Source organism: Athene cunicularia, assembly GCF_003259725.1.
Source record: "Athene cunicularia isolate RWA chromosome 2 unlocalized genomic scaffold, athCun1 chr2_part1, whole genome shotgun sequence".
In the NCBI taxonomy this organism is placed as follows: Eukaryota; Metazoa; Chordata; class Aves; order Strigiformes; family Strigidae; genus Athene; species Athene cunicularia.
Genome location: NW_020799095.1, coordinates 23088526 through 23103197, shown reverse-complemented (window position 1 = coordinate 23103197; position 14672 = coordinate 23088526). Strand labels below are relative to the sequence as shown.

Sequence of the window (14672 nt, the reverse complement as noted above, 5' to 3'; positions counted from 1 at the left end):
CGTCGCCTACCGCCTCCACTACTGGCTGGGTACGCCGGAGCGGCCCCGGGAGCGGCCCCGCGGGGCTGGGCGCCAGGGAACTGGGGACGGGGTGCCGCTGCCGGAGGGCGGTGTGCGTTGAAGCGCCCGGCTTGAGGCTCTTAAACAGCACAAGTAGGGCTGCCCCGAGGATCGGGGCGATGCCAAGCCTCAGCCGTTCTGGGTGCCTCTTCTGCTGAGGGGCTCCGGGGGTAAGGCTGTGGCACAAAGGTGGACGTTTGCTTGCTTTGGGAGGGCGGTTTGGAAAAGCGGTGGGAAGTTAAAGTCAAGTCTTGGCTGCGTCCAACCAAGATTTGCAAGGGAAAGCCTGCCTTCATTTCAGATGAAAAGGTTTCTTGCCCCTGTTCCCACTAGGACCAAAATTTCACCTCCCGTTGGCATTGTTGCACTGCTCTGTGGCGAGGTGTTGCCTTTTTCAGCTAGACTAGTTTTGCTTTCTGATGATACAGATATTGGAAGCAAAGTCGCCAGGCTTTCTGTAAAACCTCTTTTCTTTAATACCAGTCCGACAGGCCAGTAAAGCCCCTCCTGAAGCAACGAGGAATACTAGAATTGGGCTGATGTCCTTTGCCTTCAACCTTCGCTAGCACGGTGTTTACAACAAAACAGATATCTGCTGTAAGGACGCATTTTAGATGGCTTTCTCGTCTTTTGGAGGTTTCTTGAGACTTTCTTGTCTGGTCACCAAGACATCTGACCACAGTCATAGCAGTGTAGCTGTCTGAGATCTATTTCTTCTTGTTTCACCATCAGGTTTGTGTTTGTTGGCAATTATCCCGGTGAATGCACATAAAGACAGGTCAGCATGTATCAGCATTAATGTGTTTGAGTTGCTGTGATTCTCGCTTGTACTTTTGAACGCATTGAAAAATAGCAGATAAAGCTGGGATTGTTTCTGCATAAATGTTTGAAGCTTGTTTAGTTTTGCATGTTTTATGAGTTATCCAGCTGGCACACGGGATAGTGTCCATCTCTGACAAGAGTATAATCATAGATGGCACCATAAATGATTTTCTGTCAGATGTTCTTATGTCAGCAGTGCTGCTAGTTAATAGCAGGGTTTGGCTATTTAGACCTTTGTTGATGAAGTTAGAGCTACTTATGTAGAAGCTAAGATATAGTAGATGCTTCCCAGGGAAAGATGCAAAGGTGTCTTTGCAACTGGAAGTCAAAACAGTGACTGACACTTGCACTAATTAAAACCTCTTTGCTGTTGCCTAAAGAGCTTTAGTTGTACACACTGATGCACATCTCGCGCTGCTGTTGTGATATCCAGATAACTGTAAATAGCTTTGGGTAATCTGGGCACACATTGTTCTTGTGCAGCTGGCAGGTTGGCAGCAGCGTAGATAGCTCCTGGGAAACCCCTTCCTGCTTGCAAGGCACACCTGTAGTGGGGCAGGGGTGCTCAAACACCGCTGCACGCTGAATAGCAACAGGAGACCAGAACTTCATACAAGGTGTATGGGAAAGGGTAGTCACACCCAGGGCCGGAATTTGAATCCTTTTGGTATTTTTGCTGACTGATTCTCACTGCTGTTACATACACTTCTCCCTCACGAGCAAAAGCTGTATAACCTGTGGGCCAGGAAGACCTCGCTAGGGTCTTTCTGAAGACTTCCCATAAGGCATCTCTGAACAGTTACAGCTGTCATTACCTGTCAGACACTGGAATGGAAAGAGCTCTTGTGAAATTGGATTGGTGGAAACCTTACAGACTTTTGACTTACATACTTAAAAGGGCCTTGCCATTTAGTGACATGGTGTGGCGGATGAAAGTATTGACACGGTAATGGTTTAGTAAAAATAATCTAGATTTATTAATAAATAACAACAGTTTGTCAATACAAAATAACTCAGAAAAGCGACTTACTCAGATTCTAAAATGACAAGATTCATTCTAACTTACTTAACGGTACCTTAATTTATACATATATACATGCACATACACAAACCAGACATATATGTACAGAAACAAAGGTATTTGGATTCAGTAAAATGAACACAAAAGGGACAAACACACAGGAACAAGGGCAAGGGTACGTACTCACACACACCAATAAAAAGGTGAAATAGAAGGTAGCTCAAAGACAATTTCCCTCTTGAGTTTAGAGCAAATACTCACAATGCCTTGGCATTCCTCAACGGGCGATAATTGAGGCTCGAGCGGGTGGACTTCGCCCTGGCCTTCCGTCTGGAGCAGACGACACCTTAAGGGTTTTAGTACCTGAGAGGCGTCCCAGCTCAGGGGAGATGCAGGTCACAGGCCCACTACAATCCAGGAGAGCTCAAAGGGTCACTCTGGTGGTTGCAGTTTATAGGGTCCAAGATAATTGAGTTTTGTCAAATACTATCTGGTGCCTTCCAGCAGTTGCACAAGAATTTGAATAACATGCAACCCTGTTATTGTTCCTGATGGCATCCCAGGCACAGGTGTGCCAGGCCATCAGGAGATGATGGGCCATTATAACTCTTTTGGAGCAATCAGAGGGGGGGCAGGAGACAGGCTCATTAGGGTTGTCAATCCTTATCTCCACAGATTGGTGTATGGCTTGGGGGAATGTAGGTGGAATCACACCTGGCACCCAGCAGCCCATCAAGGAGGGCAGGGAGGGATAAGAATTGCACCACCACATACGGTCCTCCTCCTGTCTGGTGTTTGTGTTATTGTGGGGGCCTCATAATGGTGCCATTGAGCAAATGGATTTTAGCTTCATCAAAAAATACCCTAAATTCAGAATAAAAGCAGAGCAATGAATTTTATATTGTATAGTGGGAAACTTCCTCCTAATACATTGCGTGGGCATACCCAAGGGTTAGAAGGAGGTCTAGACCATGGGAGGATGGTCTGAGACCTTGATGTGCTGACAGTCTTGTCCTGGGGTTAAAGTGACCAAACAATTGTTCTGTCAGCCTGAAGCTTCTTATGCAAAAGCCCCTGTTTTACCAAATATCTTGGATACAGTGAAGTGCTGTCCATGTCAGCTAATTGTGCTGCAGTGATGTTGGCATGGCCAAGCAATCGGTGTGGATCTGTGTTGTAGCTGTTTCTGTTTTTAACTTTACTCAGAGATCCTGGCTCAGTTGTCCACACTGACACTTGAGGGATGTCTTTGTAGTTAAACTAAGCCTAAGAGAGCTGTCTCAAATTGAAACCATCACTAGTGGAAACATCATGTGCTATGCCAATATGAGGCTACTTGTGGGAGCAAGACTGGCTATAATACACTTAGTATCTTGAATAAAATCATGCATGTTTTTAACTGGTTTTGAATCCTTTTACCCAGACATTAAGTGGCAAGACCTGTCCATATGAACCAGGATCTAGTCTGGTAAAAATCTGGTTATTTTCCATATATACTCTGGCTTATAATCATTTGTGCCTCAGACTATAAGGAAAATCTGTCTTTAATGTAAACTTGAATAACCTACACTTGGATTGATGCTCACTTGATTTTTTTAACTAGGGTTTCACTGAGTATTTTATTGCATAGCAGCTGGGACACCAAGCCTGGTAGTGGTTCTTATCTCTAACACTGTTCCAAAACCAGGGTTTTTTTGACCGTGAACCCTGTTGTGTAACTGCAAGCAGTAAATCTGAAGTATCTAATCCTAATGGGCATAATAAACCTATTTTTTTAAAAAAAGGAACAAAAACAAAACGAAGAAAAACATCAAACAAAAAACTCCCCCCCCAAAAAAAACCCAAAACAAGCCTCAAAATCTACTGCTAACTTTAAGGTGGTACCCAGGTCTGAGAAAGCACTTTGTGGCAATGTGCTATAAGTGAGTGATGGGGATTTTTTTTCCCCAGATGTTCTTGTGTTACATTCTACTTTCAGTAGTATCTTTTTACCTTTTTTGGGCAGACCTCATGCTCTTCTCTTCCCCACGCCTCCATTACTTTTTGGATCCCCTCCTTATTTCATCCTTGTTGTTTTCTGGGGGTTCCTGTTGCACCCGTGTCCCCATAAAAGCTATGGTGGTGGCAATAGTGGCACCACTTCTGGGAGAAGCACAGTTGGTGAGCAGTGCAAAGTTGTCTTGAGGCTTTTGTGCTGCTGGACCATAGGGCACTTGTTCTCCTTAAAAGAGAAGCTAGGTTGGTGATCGCCTTAGGCATCCCTGTCCCCCCTCTCCTATGCTTTATTCTTAATACCTCATCAGCAGGCTTCCTGTGACACCAGCACCTCACTACACACTTGCCCTTCTCCCACAGCCCATGAGAGGTATCTGTCCAGACTGTTAATGTGAGAAGCTGCTCTTGAGAACTGTTGCTTGTATACCGGCATATTCCTCTTATTTAGAAAGAAAAAATAAAAACTAAAAGGAAAATCTCACTTTTCCTTACTCTTCAAAAGTGCTTGAGAAGCCTGCTTTCTGAGACTCAATCCTACTTGTGCTCTTCTTGAAACAGTCAAAATTGCTGAAAATGTTCATCAGAACGTATGGGCCCATGTTAAAAAGTTTTGGTTTAATATACAGCCTGCTTTGCAGCATGATTAGGCCATCACCACACTAGGTATGGAGGCCATTTTGCCACAGTCCTGGGAAGAAGCTAATCTCTGAAAGGTACAAAACAAAGTATGACCTCATGAAGCAAATATGAGCCCCAAAGCTGCTTTTCTTTCTCCCAGCTGTACCAGGCAATCTAGTAGAAGATATTTAAGCAAAATACCCTTGCTTGTGTCAGGAGGACTGCTTTTGAATTATTTTAACTTTATGGCTGAGTTGTTCTTAGCATAAATACATGGTTGACCATCTAATCAGTCCTTTGACATGACCGTCCTTTCTCTTTGCACTCTTAACTCAAAGTTCAAAAATCATTACTGCGGGTGCTTGCCATGTTAAACTCACTGAATTAAAATACTCTCTTTTTCAAAGAGCCTAAGCGAAGACAAACTTGGCTAACTTTCACTTTTTCTTGCTTATGAAGGCGGTTCTACAAGTAGTTAAAAATGGTCTGGTTGGTCATGCATTTGGTACAATGTAGTGTTTTGTTTCAGCATATACATGGGCTGTACAACCGTGGAAGGCATTGCCTGATTGTCACATTTTCTTTGACAGAATTCAAAGTTATATTAGTGCTTTATAGACATATTTAATCTTATTTCAGGGAAAGAATGTACCCAGGATGAAAGCACAGCTGCAGCTATCTTTGCTGTTCAGATGGATGACTATCTAGGAGGAAAGCCTGTGCAGAGTAGAGAAATTCAAGGATATGAGTCTACTGAGTTTGTGGGCTACTTCAAAGGAGGAATTAAATATAAGGTAAAAAGCCAGCTGTCAAAATGTATTCTAAAAATATATGTAACATTGTGTCCCAAGTAAAATCGGATATTTTGCATTGTAAATGAAAAAAATTAAAATTGTTTATTAATGCTTAGTGGGTTTAGATCTGAGCTATCTATCTTAAAATCATAGGAGTCCCAGTACTTGCACAGAAAGCAGCAGCTTGTTTACCAATGCCTTTTCTGATATGTGCAAACCTTTCCCAGTGATTTCCCCCCCGCAAAAAAAATCAGGCTATCCTGAGATTTCATACTTGTGTGTCTAAGGTAGCTCACAGTAGGCACTCCCTGTGTTTGAGAGGCAGTAAATCGCACAGAAACCATGTCTATATTGCAGACCGAATCATTTTGTTCAAATGCAGGACCCAATGTGCTTAAGTGGTTGAAAACAGGAACAGAGTGGAAAAGACCAAAACCTCACTTCAGTCTAAAAATGGTACTTTTATGGTCCTACTGCAGGTTTTTTTTTTCTCTGAAGTAAACTCCCAAATATTTTTTTAGGAAAACTTTATATTTTAAAAAGCTGTAATGTCAGACTCCTTGTGTCACTTCCAGAAGCTGAATCTTTGGAAGGAAATTTTTTTGCAATATCTGTGGGGTTTTTTAAGAACAAAGTAATGTATCTTCTGGGAATTTCCCTATAGTAGGAGCTCTGAGAACCATTGCTCAGTCAGCCTTTTTTTTCCCATTATGGAGGTTTGTAACTTGTCACAGTATACACAAACAATTTGAAGCTTTTAACTCTGCTTGTGTAAGAGATCTTAGCAGTGATTGCCCACTCTTCTACTTTTTTTTTTTTTCCTTTGTAATTTCAAGACCCAGTTTCTATTCCAATCCAAGGTCTGGATCTCCTGAAGGAGTGGGGAATACTGCCTCAGAGACAGACAGCCAAGCCAGTTTACAGGAATAAGTTAGAATTAAACTTACACTTTATAGATTGGAAATCAACAGTTTGGTCTCATTTCCCCCACTTTGGTGCTCCTTGCTAGGTTGCCTCCTAAATTTCAAAGATTCCTTTCATAAAATTATGGAGCTGCTGTGAAATTACCCCTCCCTCTATACATAACCAGGCACTAAAACACTTGGACCTTTGAGATTTAAGGAAGATGGGAAAACTCATACAGGAGCTGTGTATTCCTTTGCTTTTCCTCAGTCCTTATTTGACAGCCTCCTGACTCTTCTCCTAACAGTGTGGTTCAGAGTTACCTCATCCTCTGGGTGATATAGGAGAGTGCTGTAAATCCTGTGCTTTCCCTGTCCCTGTTCATCTGAAAACCCTTTGAAGCAGGGTGACATCTGCTCCCTCAGATAAAGGTTCACACCTGAGAGTTCAGCAGCAGCAGTGTTACCCATGTCTGTCTGGTCTATGGTCAGCACTATTAAACGATATTATTTTGGCTCATGTCTCACTGCGTAAATTATTTTTTTTCCCCTGTTAGCTCCCCATCTGCAGCAGAAAGGTAAGTTTGCAGAAATCAAGCTGAAATAAAGCTTGCTGCTTTGTTTTGTTTTATTCAGGCAGGTGGTGTTGCCTCTGGATTTAATCATGTTGTTACTAATGATCTGAGTGCCCAGAGGCTTCTACATATCAAGGGCCGGAGAGTTGTAAGGGCTACAGAAGTTCCCCTGGCTTGGACAAGCTTCAACAAAGGAGATTGCTTCATTATTGACCTTGGAACTGTAAGTCTTTCCTAGTGCGAAACACACCAAAAAGTAAGAGATACAGCATCCCTTCTAAGGTCTGAATCATCCCCTGAAATGCACAATTGGTTTTGTCACCCCCCTAAACTGACAGCAAGAATCTGCTTTAGAAAATCAGTTTGTGTCACAACACTTTGAAGGTTCAAAGCTGCCCTAAATGTTTTCTGAAGTATGCACAGATTATCCTTCAGGAAACAGTTCCCTTTCCCACTCAAGGCTTTGGGATTTTTTTTACTGCTGATGTTTGAACCTTAAGCTGTTCACAGTAAGTTCTTTCTGACTCTTGTCACCAGCTACCGTCTGATTGAGACCAGTGCTAGGGTTCGGAGCAGAACACAGACTGGACCTTTCTCTTAACATTTCTTCATAAGACTTTGATTGTGGCAATTCACCTTAAATAAATAGTTGCAAAAGCAGTTGTCATCATAAACTTGTCATGCAGTGTGTTTCAAAATTACTTGAATATTTCATGAGATCACTTGAGAAGCAATCCCATACTTTAAGGCTTTCTGCTGAAAGCAGGTAGAGACAGTGCGGAAGCACATGGACAGGTAAGATAATTTTGCTTGCTTCAGGTGACTTATAGTACTGTCACCTCAGAAATCACATTAAGACTTTCTGATCCTAAAAGTAGCAGCTGGGATGTAGTCCACACTAGTTAGTTGCTAGTTATCAATTGAAATTATTCCCATGCCTGATATGCTGACATGTACAAAATTAAGACCATATGAAAGAAATGAAATGAAAGAAAACAGTTTATCTACAAGGCAGTATCTGCAGTGCTTTGCAAGGAAGTGGTCAGCTACTTCAGCAAGATTTCAGAGAAGAGCTCCCTGACCTATTGAAAAGGGAAGCTCTTCTGAACTCATGTTATGCATTTGGCTTTTTCCTCTGAAAAGCATGCCCTGGTGTGACAATTCAAGATATTTGGTATCACATAGCTATATTGGTTAAGTCTGATTTTTATTATGTTTAGTAGCCTTCAGATAGAACACCAACCAGCGTTTCCCTAAAATACCCCATTCCTCCTATGGCAGTATTGTCTAATCATCTGAAACCGTCGAGTGATCAGTATCCAAACAGTTTCAGTGTCAATTTACATAGAAGACCCAAATCATCTATTCCCTTTCAGAGTTAGCCCATGGGAGATGGGAAAGTTGGAACTGAACATTGACAAAAAATGCTGCATTTGCAGTCAGGCTGTCACAGGGCTTGAGTTTTCTTGAGTTAACCTTCCATGGACACCCTATGGAGCTGGATATACTCCATGAATTTGACTTGTCCTGACCCTTACTGCGATACATTTACCCAGTTCACCTAAAGTAGCTACTCAGGTCACACTGCAGACATACATGCACACAATGAAATGCACTATGGGTACATAGTGGTGTTCTATGTATAGCTTGGGGTTCATCTCTTTTGATGAGATGCACTGAGAGGCACTGTCACTAAGCAATTAAATGTAATACGGTTTAGAGTCTTGATTTCTCATACTGAGTGAGCCTTTTTTTAGTATAACATCACTCTGGTTTCTGATTTCCTGTTTGACAAGACAGAGGCCAAGCAGCAATGCAACCCTGTGCCTTTGTAGGAAGAAAGATTAAATGTGAACACCCAGATCTCTCTTCTACCACACTATGGGAAATGTCAGTCAAATCACATGACTAAGACCACTTCTTGGTCTTGCCGAGTCAGTGGTATACAAGGGATGGGTTTTCTTGGGTGTGTTAACAAGTTAATGAAAAAAGTGTTTCAGCATCCAGACATTCGTAGTAATTCCATCATAGGTTATTAAATAAACCAGACCTTTCCTGGGGGAGATGAAAAGGCGATGTGTGACATACTTCAAGATGAAGATATGTGAGTCTAGTGAAGTGCCTATAGAGAAATAGGTGTGGTAGAAGATACACTATCACAGTGGAAATCCTGAGTAAGTTTTATAAGGACTATATTTCAAGCTGAAATAACTGTATTTCAGATTGAAATTTTCTATGACTAGAGGCTTATTGTAAATGGGTGAGTTAAAGGAACTTTTAATTGATTTTCAGGGTCCTTTAAAAAAAAAGAAAAAAAGGATTTGGGCTCAAGTATATTCCTTAATTGAAATAAAAGGAATCTTAAATAGGGTTGCTCTCAAGTCTTGGGATTTATCACAGGGCACTACTGAATCATTGTCTGAGAATAATGGGCAGTAGTTGCATAAAATAATGAGCTGATGGTCAGTGCTTTGAATATCAAATTACTGTAGCATGTCAAGATGAATTTCTGAGACTTTCTTTCCCCAGTCTCTTAGCTAACCAGAAGGATGGTCTCCATGGCACTGCAGAACTGCTTGTGCAGTCCATTTCCAGTTACATTTTGTCAAGCCACTTATCTAATATAATGAAATATCATTTTAGTTTTCCCATTGAGCTCAATTACTGCAGTAGTTCAAACCCGTGGTTTGAACAGATAAGGGAAAATTAAGAAAGGTAATAATGATCAGGAATAAAGTCATTATTGGTCACTAAGGTTTCCTTCCTGGTGATAATGCCTTAAGCAAAGAATATTTATGTGCATTTCCCGCTAGGTTCACATTTACAGTTCAAGTTCTGATAGTTACCTCATACCTAGATAAGTTACTAAACCACGTTTACAGCACTTCAAATATCCTGCCCAGGTCTTATCTTGCCTCCTTTGAACTCTCTAGGCTAGAACAGAAGCACAAGGGAGAGAAAACACTGTCTTTGATATGAGTGGAGTCATTAGCTGTGGGTAATGTGTAAAGACTTTTTATTCAAACAGTCTTCTGTAAGACCATGACATGAGTGCTATGATCACCAGACTGATGTTCCAGTGCAATGGGTGATTCAGGATGGGTGCCTGGGGTGCCAGACACTGATTTATGATTGTTTTTTGTTTTTTTTTTCTACAAGAGATTTCCATAACACTTTGATAAAATTGGGAAGCTCCCTGTAAGGGAGCCTTTGGGACAGTGCAGGTAAGACAAATGCAGGGCAGTTGCTGAGAAGGCTTTGTACAGGCCTGGAGTAAAGCACACCTTATCTTGTCAGGTGCTGCTTAGTGTGTCCTGTCCTGGCATAGCTGTGCTCAAGTCTTCCGAGAAGCTGTTGTCTTCTGCCATACTTTCCATCCTGTCCTTTTGGCTGGAGGTCTTCCTGGTGTCCCGTGTGAGAGGCACCAGGATGAGTTTGACAGTTCTTGGTGGCTGTAAACTCTCTGGCCTTGCTCTGTGCTGTCCCCCTTTACCTCCAGATGCAGCTCTCCCTGCATGACCCCATCCTCCGGCCACCTCCCCTTAGCCACATTGCTCTCTCTTCCTCCGTGACCAAGACAAATGTTCAAAACAGCAAGGAACATGAGAGGGCATGGAAAATGACCGTGGAAGGGATGGAAAAAGACTAATCACTGTGCCATTCAGTGAATAACATACGCACTGTTTCCCAGTCTTATTTTAGTATTATTCAGATGCATATGTTAATATGGTTTATACACGTATATTTCTGATAAGGTGTGCTAAAGACTTTAATCTCTTGTCAGTTTATTTAGTGATTGATTTAATGTGGGAAGGAAACTTGGCAATATTGTGAAGTTCACCCTCTGTATACTTGTGATGTACAAAAGGTGAATGTTGAGATGTGTTGATAATTTGGTTAGTTATCAAGAGGGAGCAGAAGTAATGAGAGTAGTAATACAATAAAACAACATGAAGTGATCAGATTAATTTATTGAAAGCTTCTCAGCTCAGTTTGGGAATCTCTGCTGTATGAAAGCTGTGTGAAGTTGTGTCCTTAGTGAACAGCAAAAATACACATTTGTTCACATAGAGCTTTGTAAAATATAAGACTCAATTCTCTCTGATTTACCTCTTGATGGGACACAGCTGCAGTGCTACGAGCTAAGTGGCTGCAGAGGGGAAGGGGGGATGTGTGTTAAGTACCAAGCAGTTCTGAGCTTGGGCCTGACTGAAGCTGGAAAGTTTTTCAGTACAAAGTTCTGCTAACAAAACGTTACCTTTCTTCCCAAAGGGAGAATGCATATGGTGGTGAGGTGATAAACAGATGTCAAGTTAAAACTGAAGGTGGAATGCACTCTGTCCATTCTTTCCATTCTTACAGTGGTGCTTGTAAACTGATTTATAAACAGCCAAGAGGTTGCTGCTTTGAAATTTAAGAGCCTGTGATGTGCTTAAAAACAACTTGTGCCATCCAGCAATCAATATATGTATTTTTCAAGGGCTCCATGAATCACAAGTGAAAACTCAGAAGTGTGAGACTGAATAAAACTGTTGTGATCATGGATCTGTCAGTATACTCGAAGTCCTGACATAATAGGTATATCAACAGGAAAAAGATCTCTGTCTTGCACAAAGGCACTAGAAAAAAAATAGATCAAGCAAAAAGGCTAGTTTTTTTGACAGCTGCTTTTCATAAAAACTGTTAGCTTCCTATACATTATATTTACAAAATTAAATCAACTTCTGCATTTTACAGTAAAGGACCAACAGATACTTGCTTATGATTATGACTATGGGGTATGATTCAGCATCACGTTGCAACCTTAAGCACAGTTGTAGTTTTGCTTGCTTTTGTAATCTCCCTGCCTTCTTGCCTGCACTATCTCTTCTGTGTGGCTTTGCTTCTCTTCCTTTAGAGAAACCAGTTCACAATCAACATATTAAGTGCTTTAATAAAGTCACTGTTTGGGTATAAACAGAATCTTGCATGTTGGAGTTCATCACTGCAAGTTTCTCCTTCGAATTGCTTTCCCTGGCACTATCAACTAGTCATGTCCTTTGTCCATGTTTTTCATTCACAAGTTTCTCCTACAACCAACCTCTTCCCCAATTTCCCTCTGCTAAGAGTTAAACTATTGCTTGTGCTGTAGCAGGGAGTTGCCAAACAAGTAGCAGAGCTTGAAGAACTAAGCTGCTTTTGTTCTTTATTAACTTTATGGACTTATTAACAGCTTAAAAATGTGGTTGTATGCATGCACAGTGTATCTTATTAAGCAAGCGTCTCATTTTTCTGTAAATCTGTGAAACAATTATTTTTACAGCTCCAGTAGTGTAAACTCTTAACGTTCTGGAAATTATTACAGTCCCAAAGCAATCAGATGGAGAAAAATAAATATTCAGCCTTTTCCTTTCCTTCCACTTCAGTTAGAATATTCAGGGTATGCTTCTCCTCACTCTCACTTGTATGCAGAAAAGTGGCTGAAAGAGACCATCATTAAAGGTGGACAGGACATAGATGTATGCACAAGGATTCAGTTAAGTTAGTTTTCTTCATCATGCTTCAGGAAATCCAGATGCTCTGCTGCTTGAGCTGTTATTTAGAATGAATATAGTCCTGGTACTCACCCTTTAGTGCACTGCAATACAGCAACAACTGTTCCTAGAATATATGGGTAAAACAGATGTGAGAGGGAAAAATTAATGTAGTTAAGTGTATGACTGGTACATCTGACTTGTTTTTATTCTGATAATTTGTTCTGGCTGAATCAAATGGGAGACTACAAGACTGGTTACAAAGACACTACTGTAATTGTACCAGGGCCAAGCTCGTGGTGGTCTCAGCAGCATTCTGGCTGAAGGAATTCAGAGTTTGTCTTGGATTATCAAAACTCCACAACTTTCAATGGTTCAGTGTATTACAGTTTCAACAAATGTGAAAAGCCAATTTGATGAATATGTGAAATTATATTTTTTTTCTTTTCCCTGCCTGTATCAAAAATTCAGCAGTCAAGACAGGAAAAAACATTGAATAATTTAAGGAGAAAAATGTTTCCAGAAGCCTATATTAACCTGGTTCAGGTCAAACACTCTTCTTCTATATATGTCAGTTCCTAAAAAAACCTGAATGTCAGGGAACTGACAAAAAGTGCTGTATCCTTAGTCACTTTTATTCATTCTTACTGTTCAGTTATTTCCCCACCATTTGGACTTTGGTTTTCTTAATTTAGCACTTTTTCTTCACTTCAAAAAAAACCCCAAACCTCCACACTTTTGGTTTAGGACTCTTTGTTTTATTTCCAAAAACTTGGTGTTTGAATTACAAACACCAAGGTAATAAGTGTTTGTTTTCCAAATGCTTTTACTGAGAACTGAAGGCATTGAAAGTGTTTCTGTTGTTTGCAATTCATATAAAAATTTTTTTCCAAGTCTATTTGTATTCTGTATTGGCGTTTTTCCTTTAAATCTGTTTAATTTAAGAGACTAGACTTTAACAGTTTCAGCTAAAATGAACTCTTGCCTCACCAGAACAGCTGTTTATTAATGAACATGGAGAGAATGTGTGGAGTCTCAGCTGAGTGCATGTTAATTATTTTGGTAGAAGCATAATAAGATATGTATAAAAGACTTGCTGGTATTCATGCATGTTCAATCTGCCTCTAGCTTTGCTAGTTTTTTTTTTAATTTCCCTCAAGAAGTGGTATTTTAGGCTCACTCACATGTGAGCACTTAGGAATGCATCACAGCTCCTCTCCTCTTGACTCACCTATCTTTACAAGGCTCATCAGCCTTTCTTCTACCTACCCATGGTGAAACCACTGCAGCGGCCTTTCTGTGATGTGGTCGTTTGCCCAGGCTCTGATCTGCTGCTGTCTAATAAACAGAAGCAGCTTATTCCAAAATAGATTAATTAAGGCAGTAATAACTACAAACCTTCTTTTGCGTTTAGCCCTTCTGTATGAGTTGGGGGGGTAAAAATGTTGTATATGGTGTTTCACAGAAGTGAGCAGATGTAGCTGAAGGCCTGTTTTTTCGGGTTTGTTTTTTTTTTCACTAAGTCCCCTCTGCTTCACTGCTTCATAGCTGTGCCTTTACCTAATGTTGTGATTTAGAGGAACAGAAGACATCCTGACTTGGCTTAAAGTCTTTCCTTAATGAAATCTTAAATTTTTATTTTAAAATTAGTAAGGCTTTATTAAATGTTTAACTGTTGTTTTCTACAAAAATTGAAGTTCTGCCACAAATTTGCTTTAGAGTTCTGAAAAATGTAATTTATTTAGCTTTTTAATGTCTCTTCATTTCAGAGAATGTAAATCAGCGGTTACAGTATGGACATGGAAATTACTAGGTATTTCACAGAGATACAGGTTTAAAACACTTGTATATTCAGGACATGTTTGTAACTAGACCAAAATTGAGTTCTTCACAGATTTAAGCTTCTTGGCTTTTGCTTTCATAGTCTTGGCTAAGTTTCCCAGAAAACACACCAGGATGCAGAGTGTATTTTCATTTGGTTCCAAACTGAGCAGGCCACCAGCTCAATACAGAGAATGTTATGTGTTAGAAGGGAAAATTTGGTTTTGTCACTTTTGAAATAAGCAATTTTTTTTGTTTTGGAGCTGGAAGGCAGGTGTATTTTCACACACACACCCCCCCTCCATAGAGAGATGCATGATTTCAACATGCATGACACACACACAGTTTGCCTTCCTGACCTCCTTCAGGACCTCTAGGGTGGTCATTGTAATTATTCATACTAACATTTTCTCACCCTCAGCTGCTGATTGTCCCACTGTGATCCAACAATTGTATTGATATCAATGGCTGTTAATATCAGGTAGCAGAATAGCTCTCTTGCCTAGCATCTCTCTCAAACTCTGTTAAAGAGATTAAAAAAAAAAAAAAAA

At 40.6% G+C, this 14672-nt stretch overlaps 1 protein-coding gene across 1 annotated transcript in view; it reads left to right on the top strand.

The window, feature by feature from the left end:
• The first annotated feature begins 6 nt into the window (after positions 1 to 6).
• Positions 7 to 14672, top strand: part of SCIN (scinderin) — a 48246-nt gene continuing 33580 nt past the window's right edge. The window contains 3 exon segments of the mRNA XM_026842730.1: positions 7 to 29; positions 5156 to 5310; positions 6849 to 7010. Of these exon segments, the coding sequence (XP_026698531.1) occupies positions 5209 to 5310; positions 6849 to 7010 (264 nt within the window). The 5' untranslated portion in view covers positions 7 to 29; positions 5156 to 5208.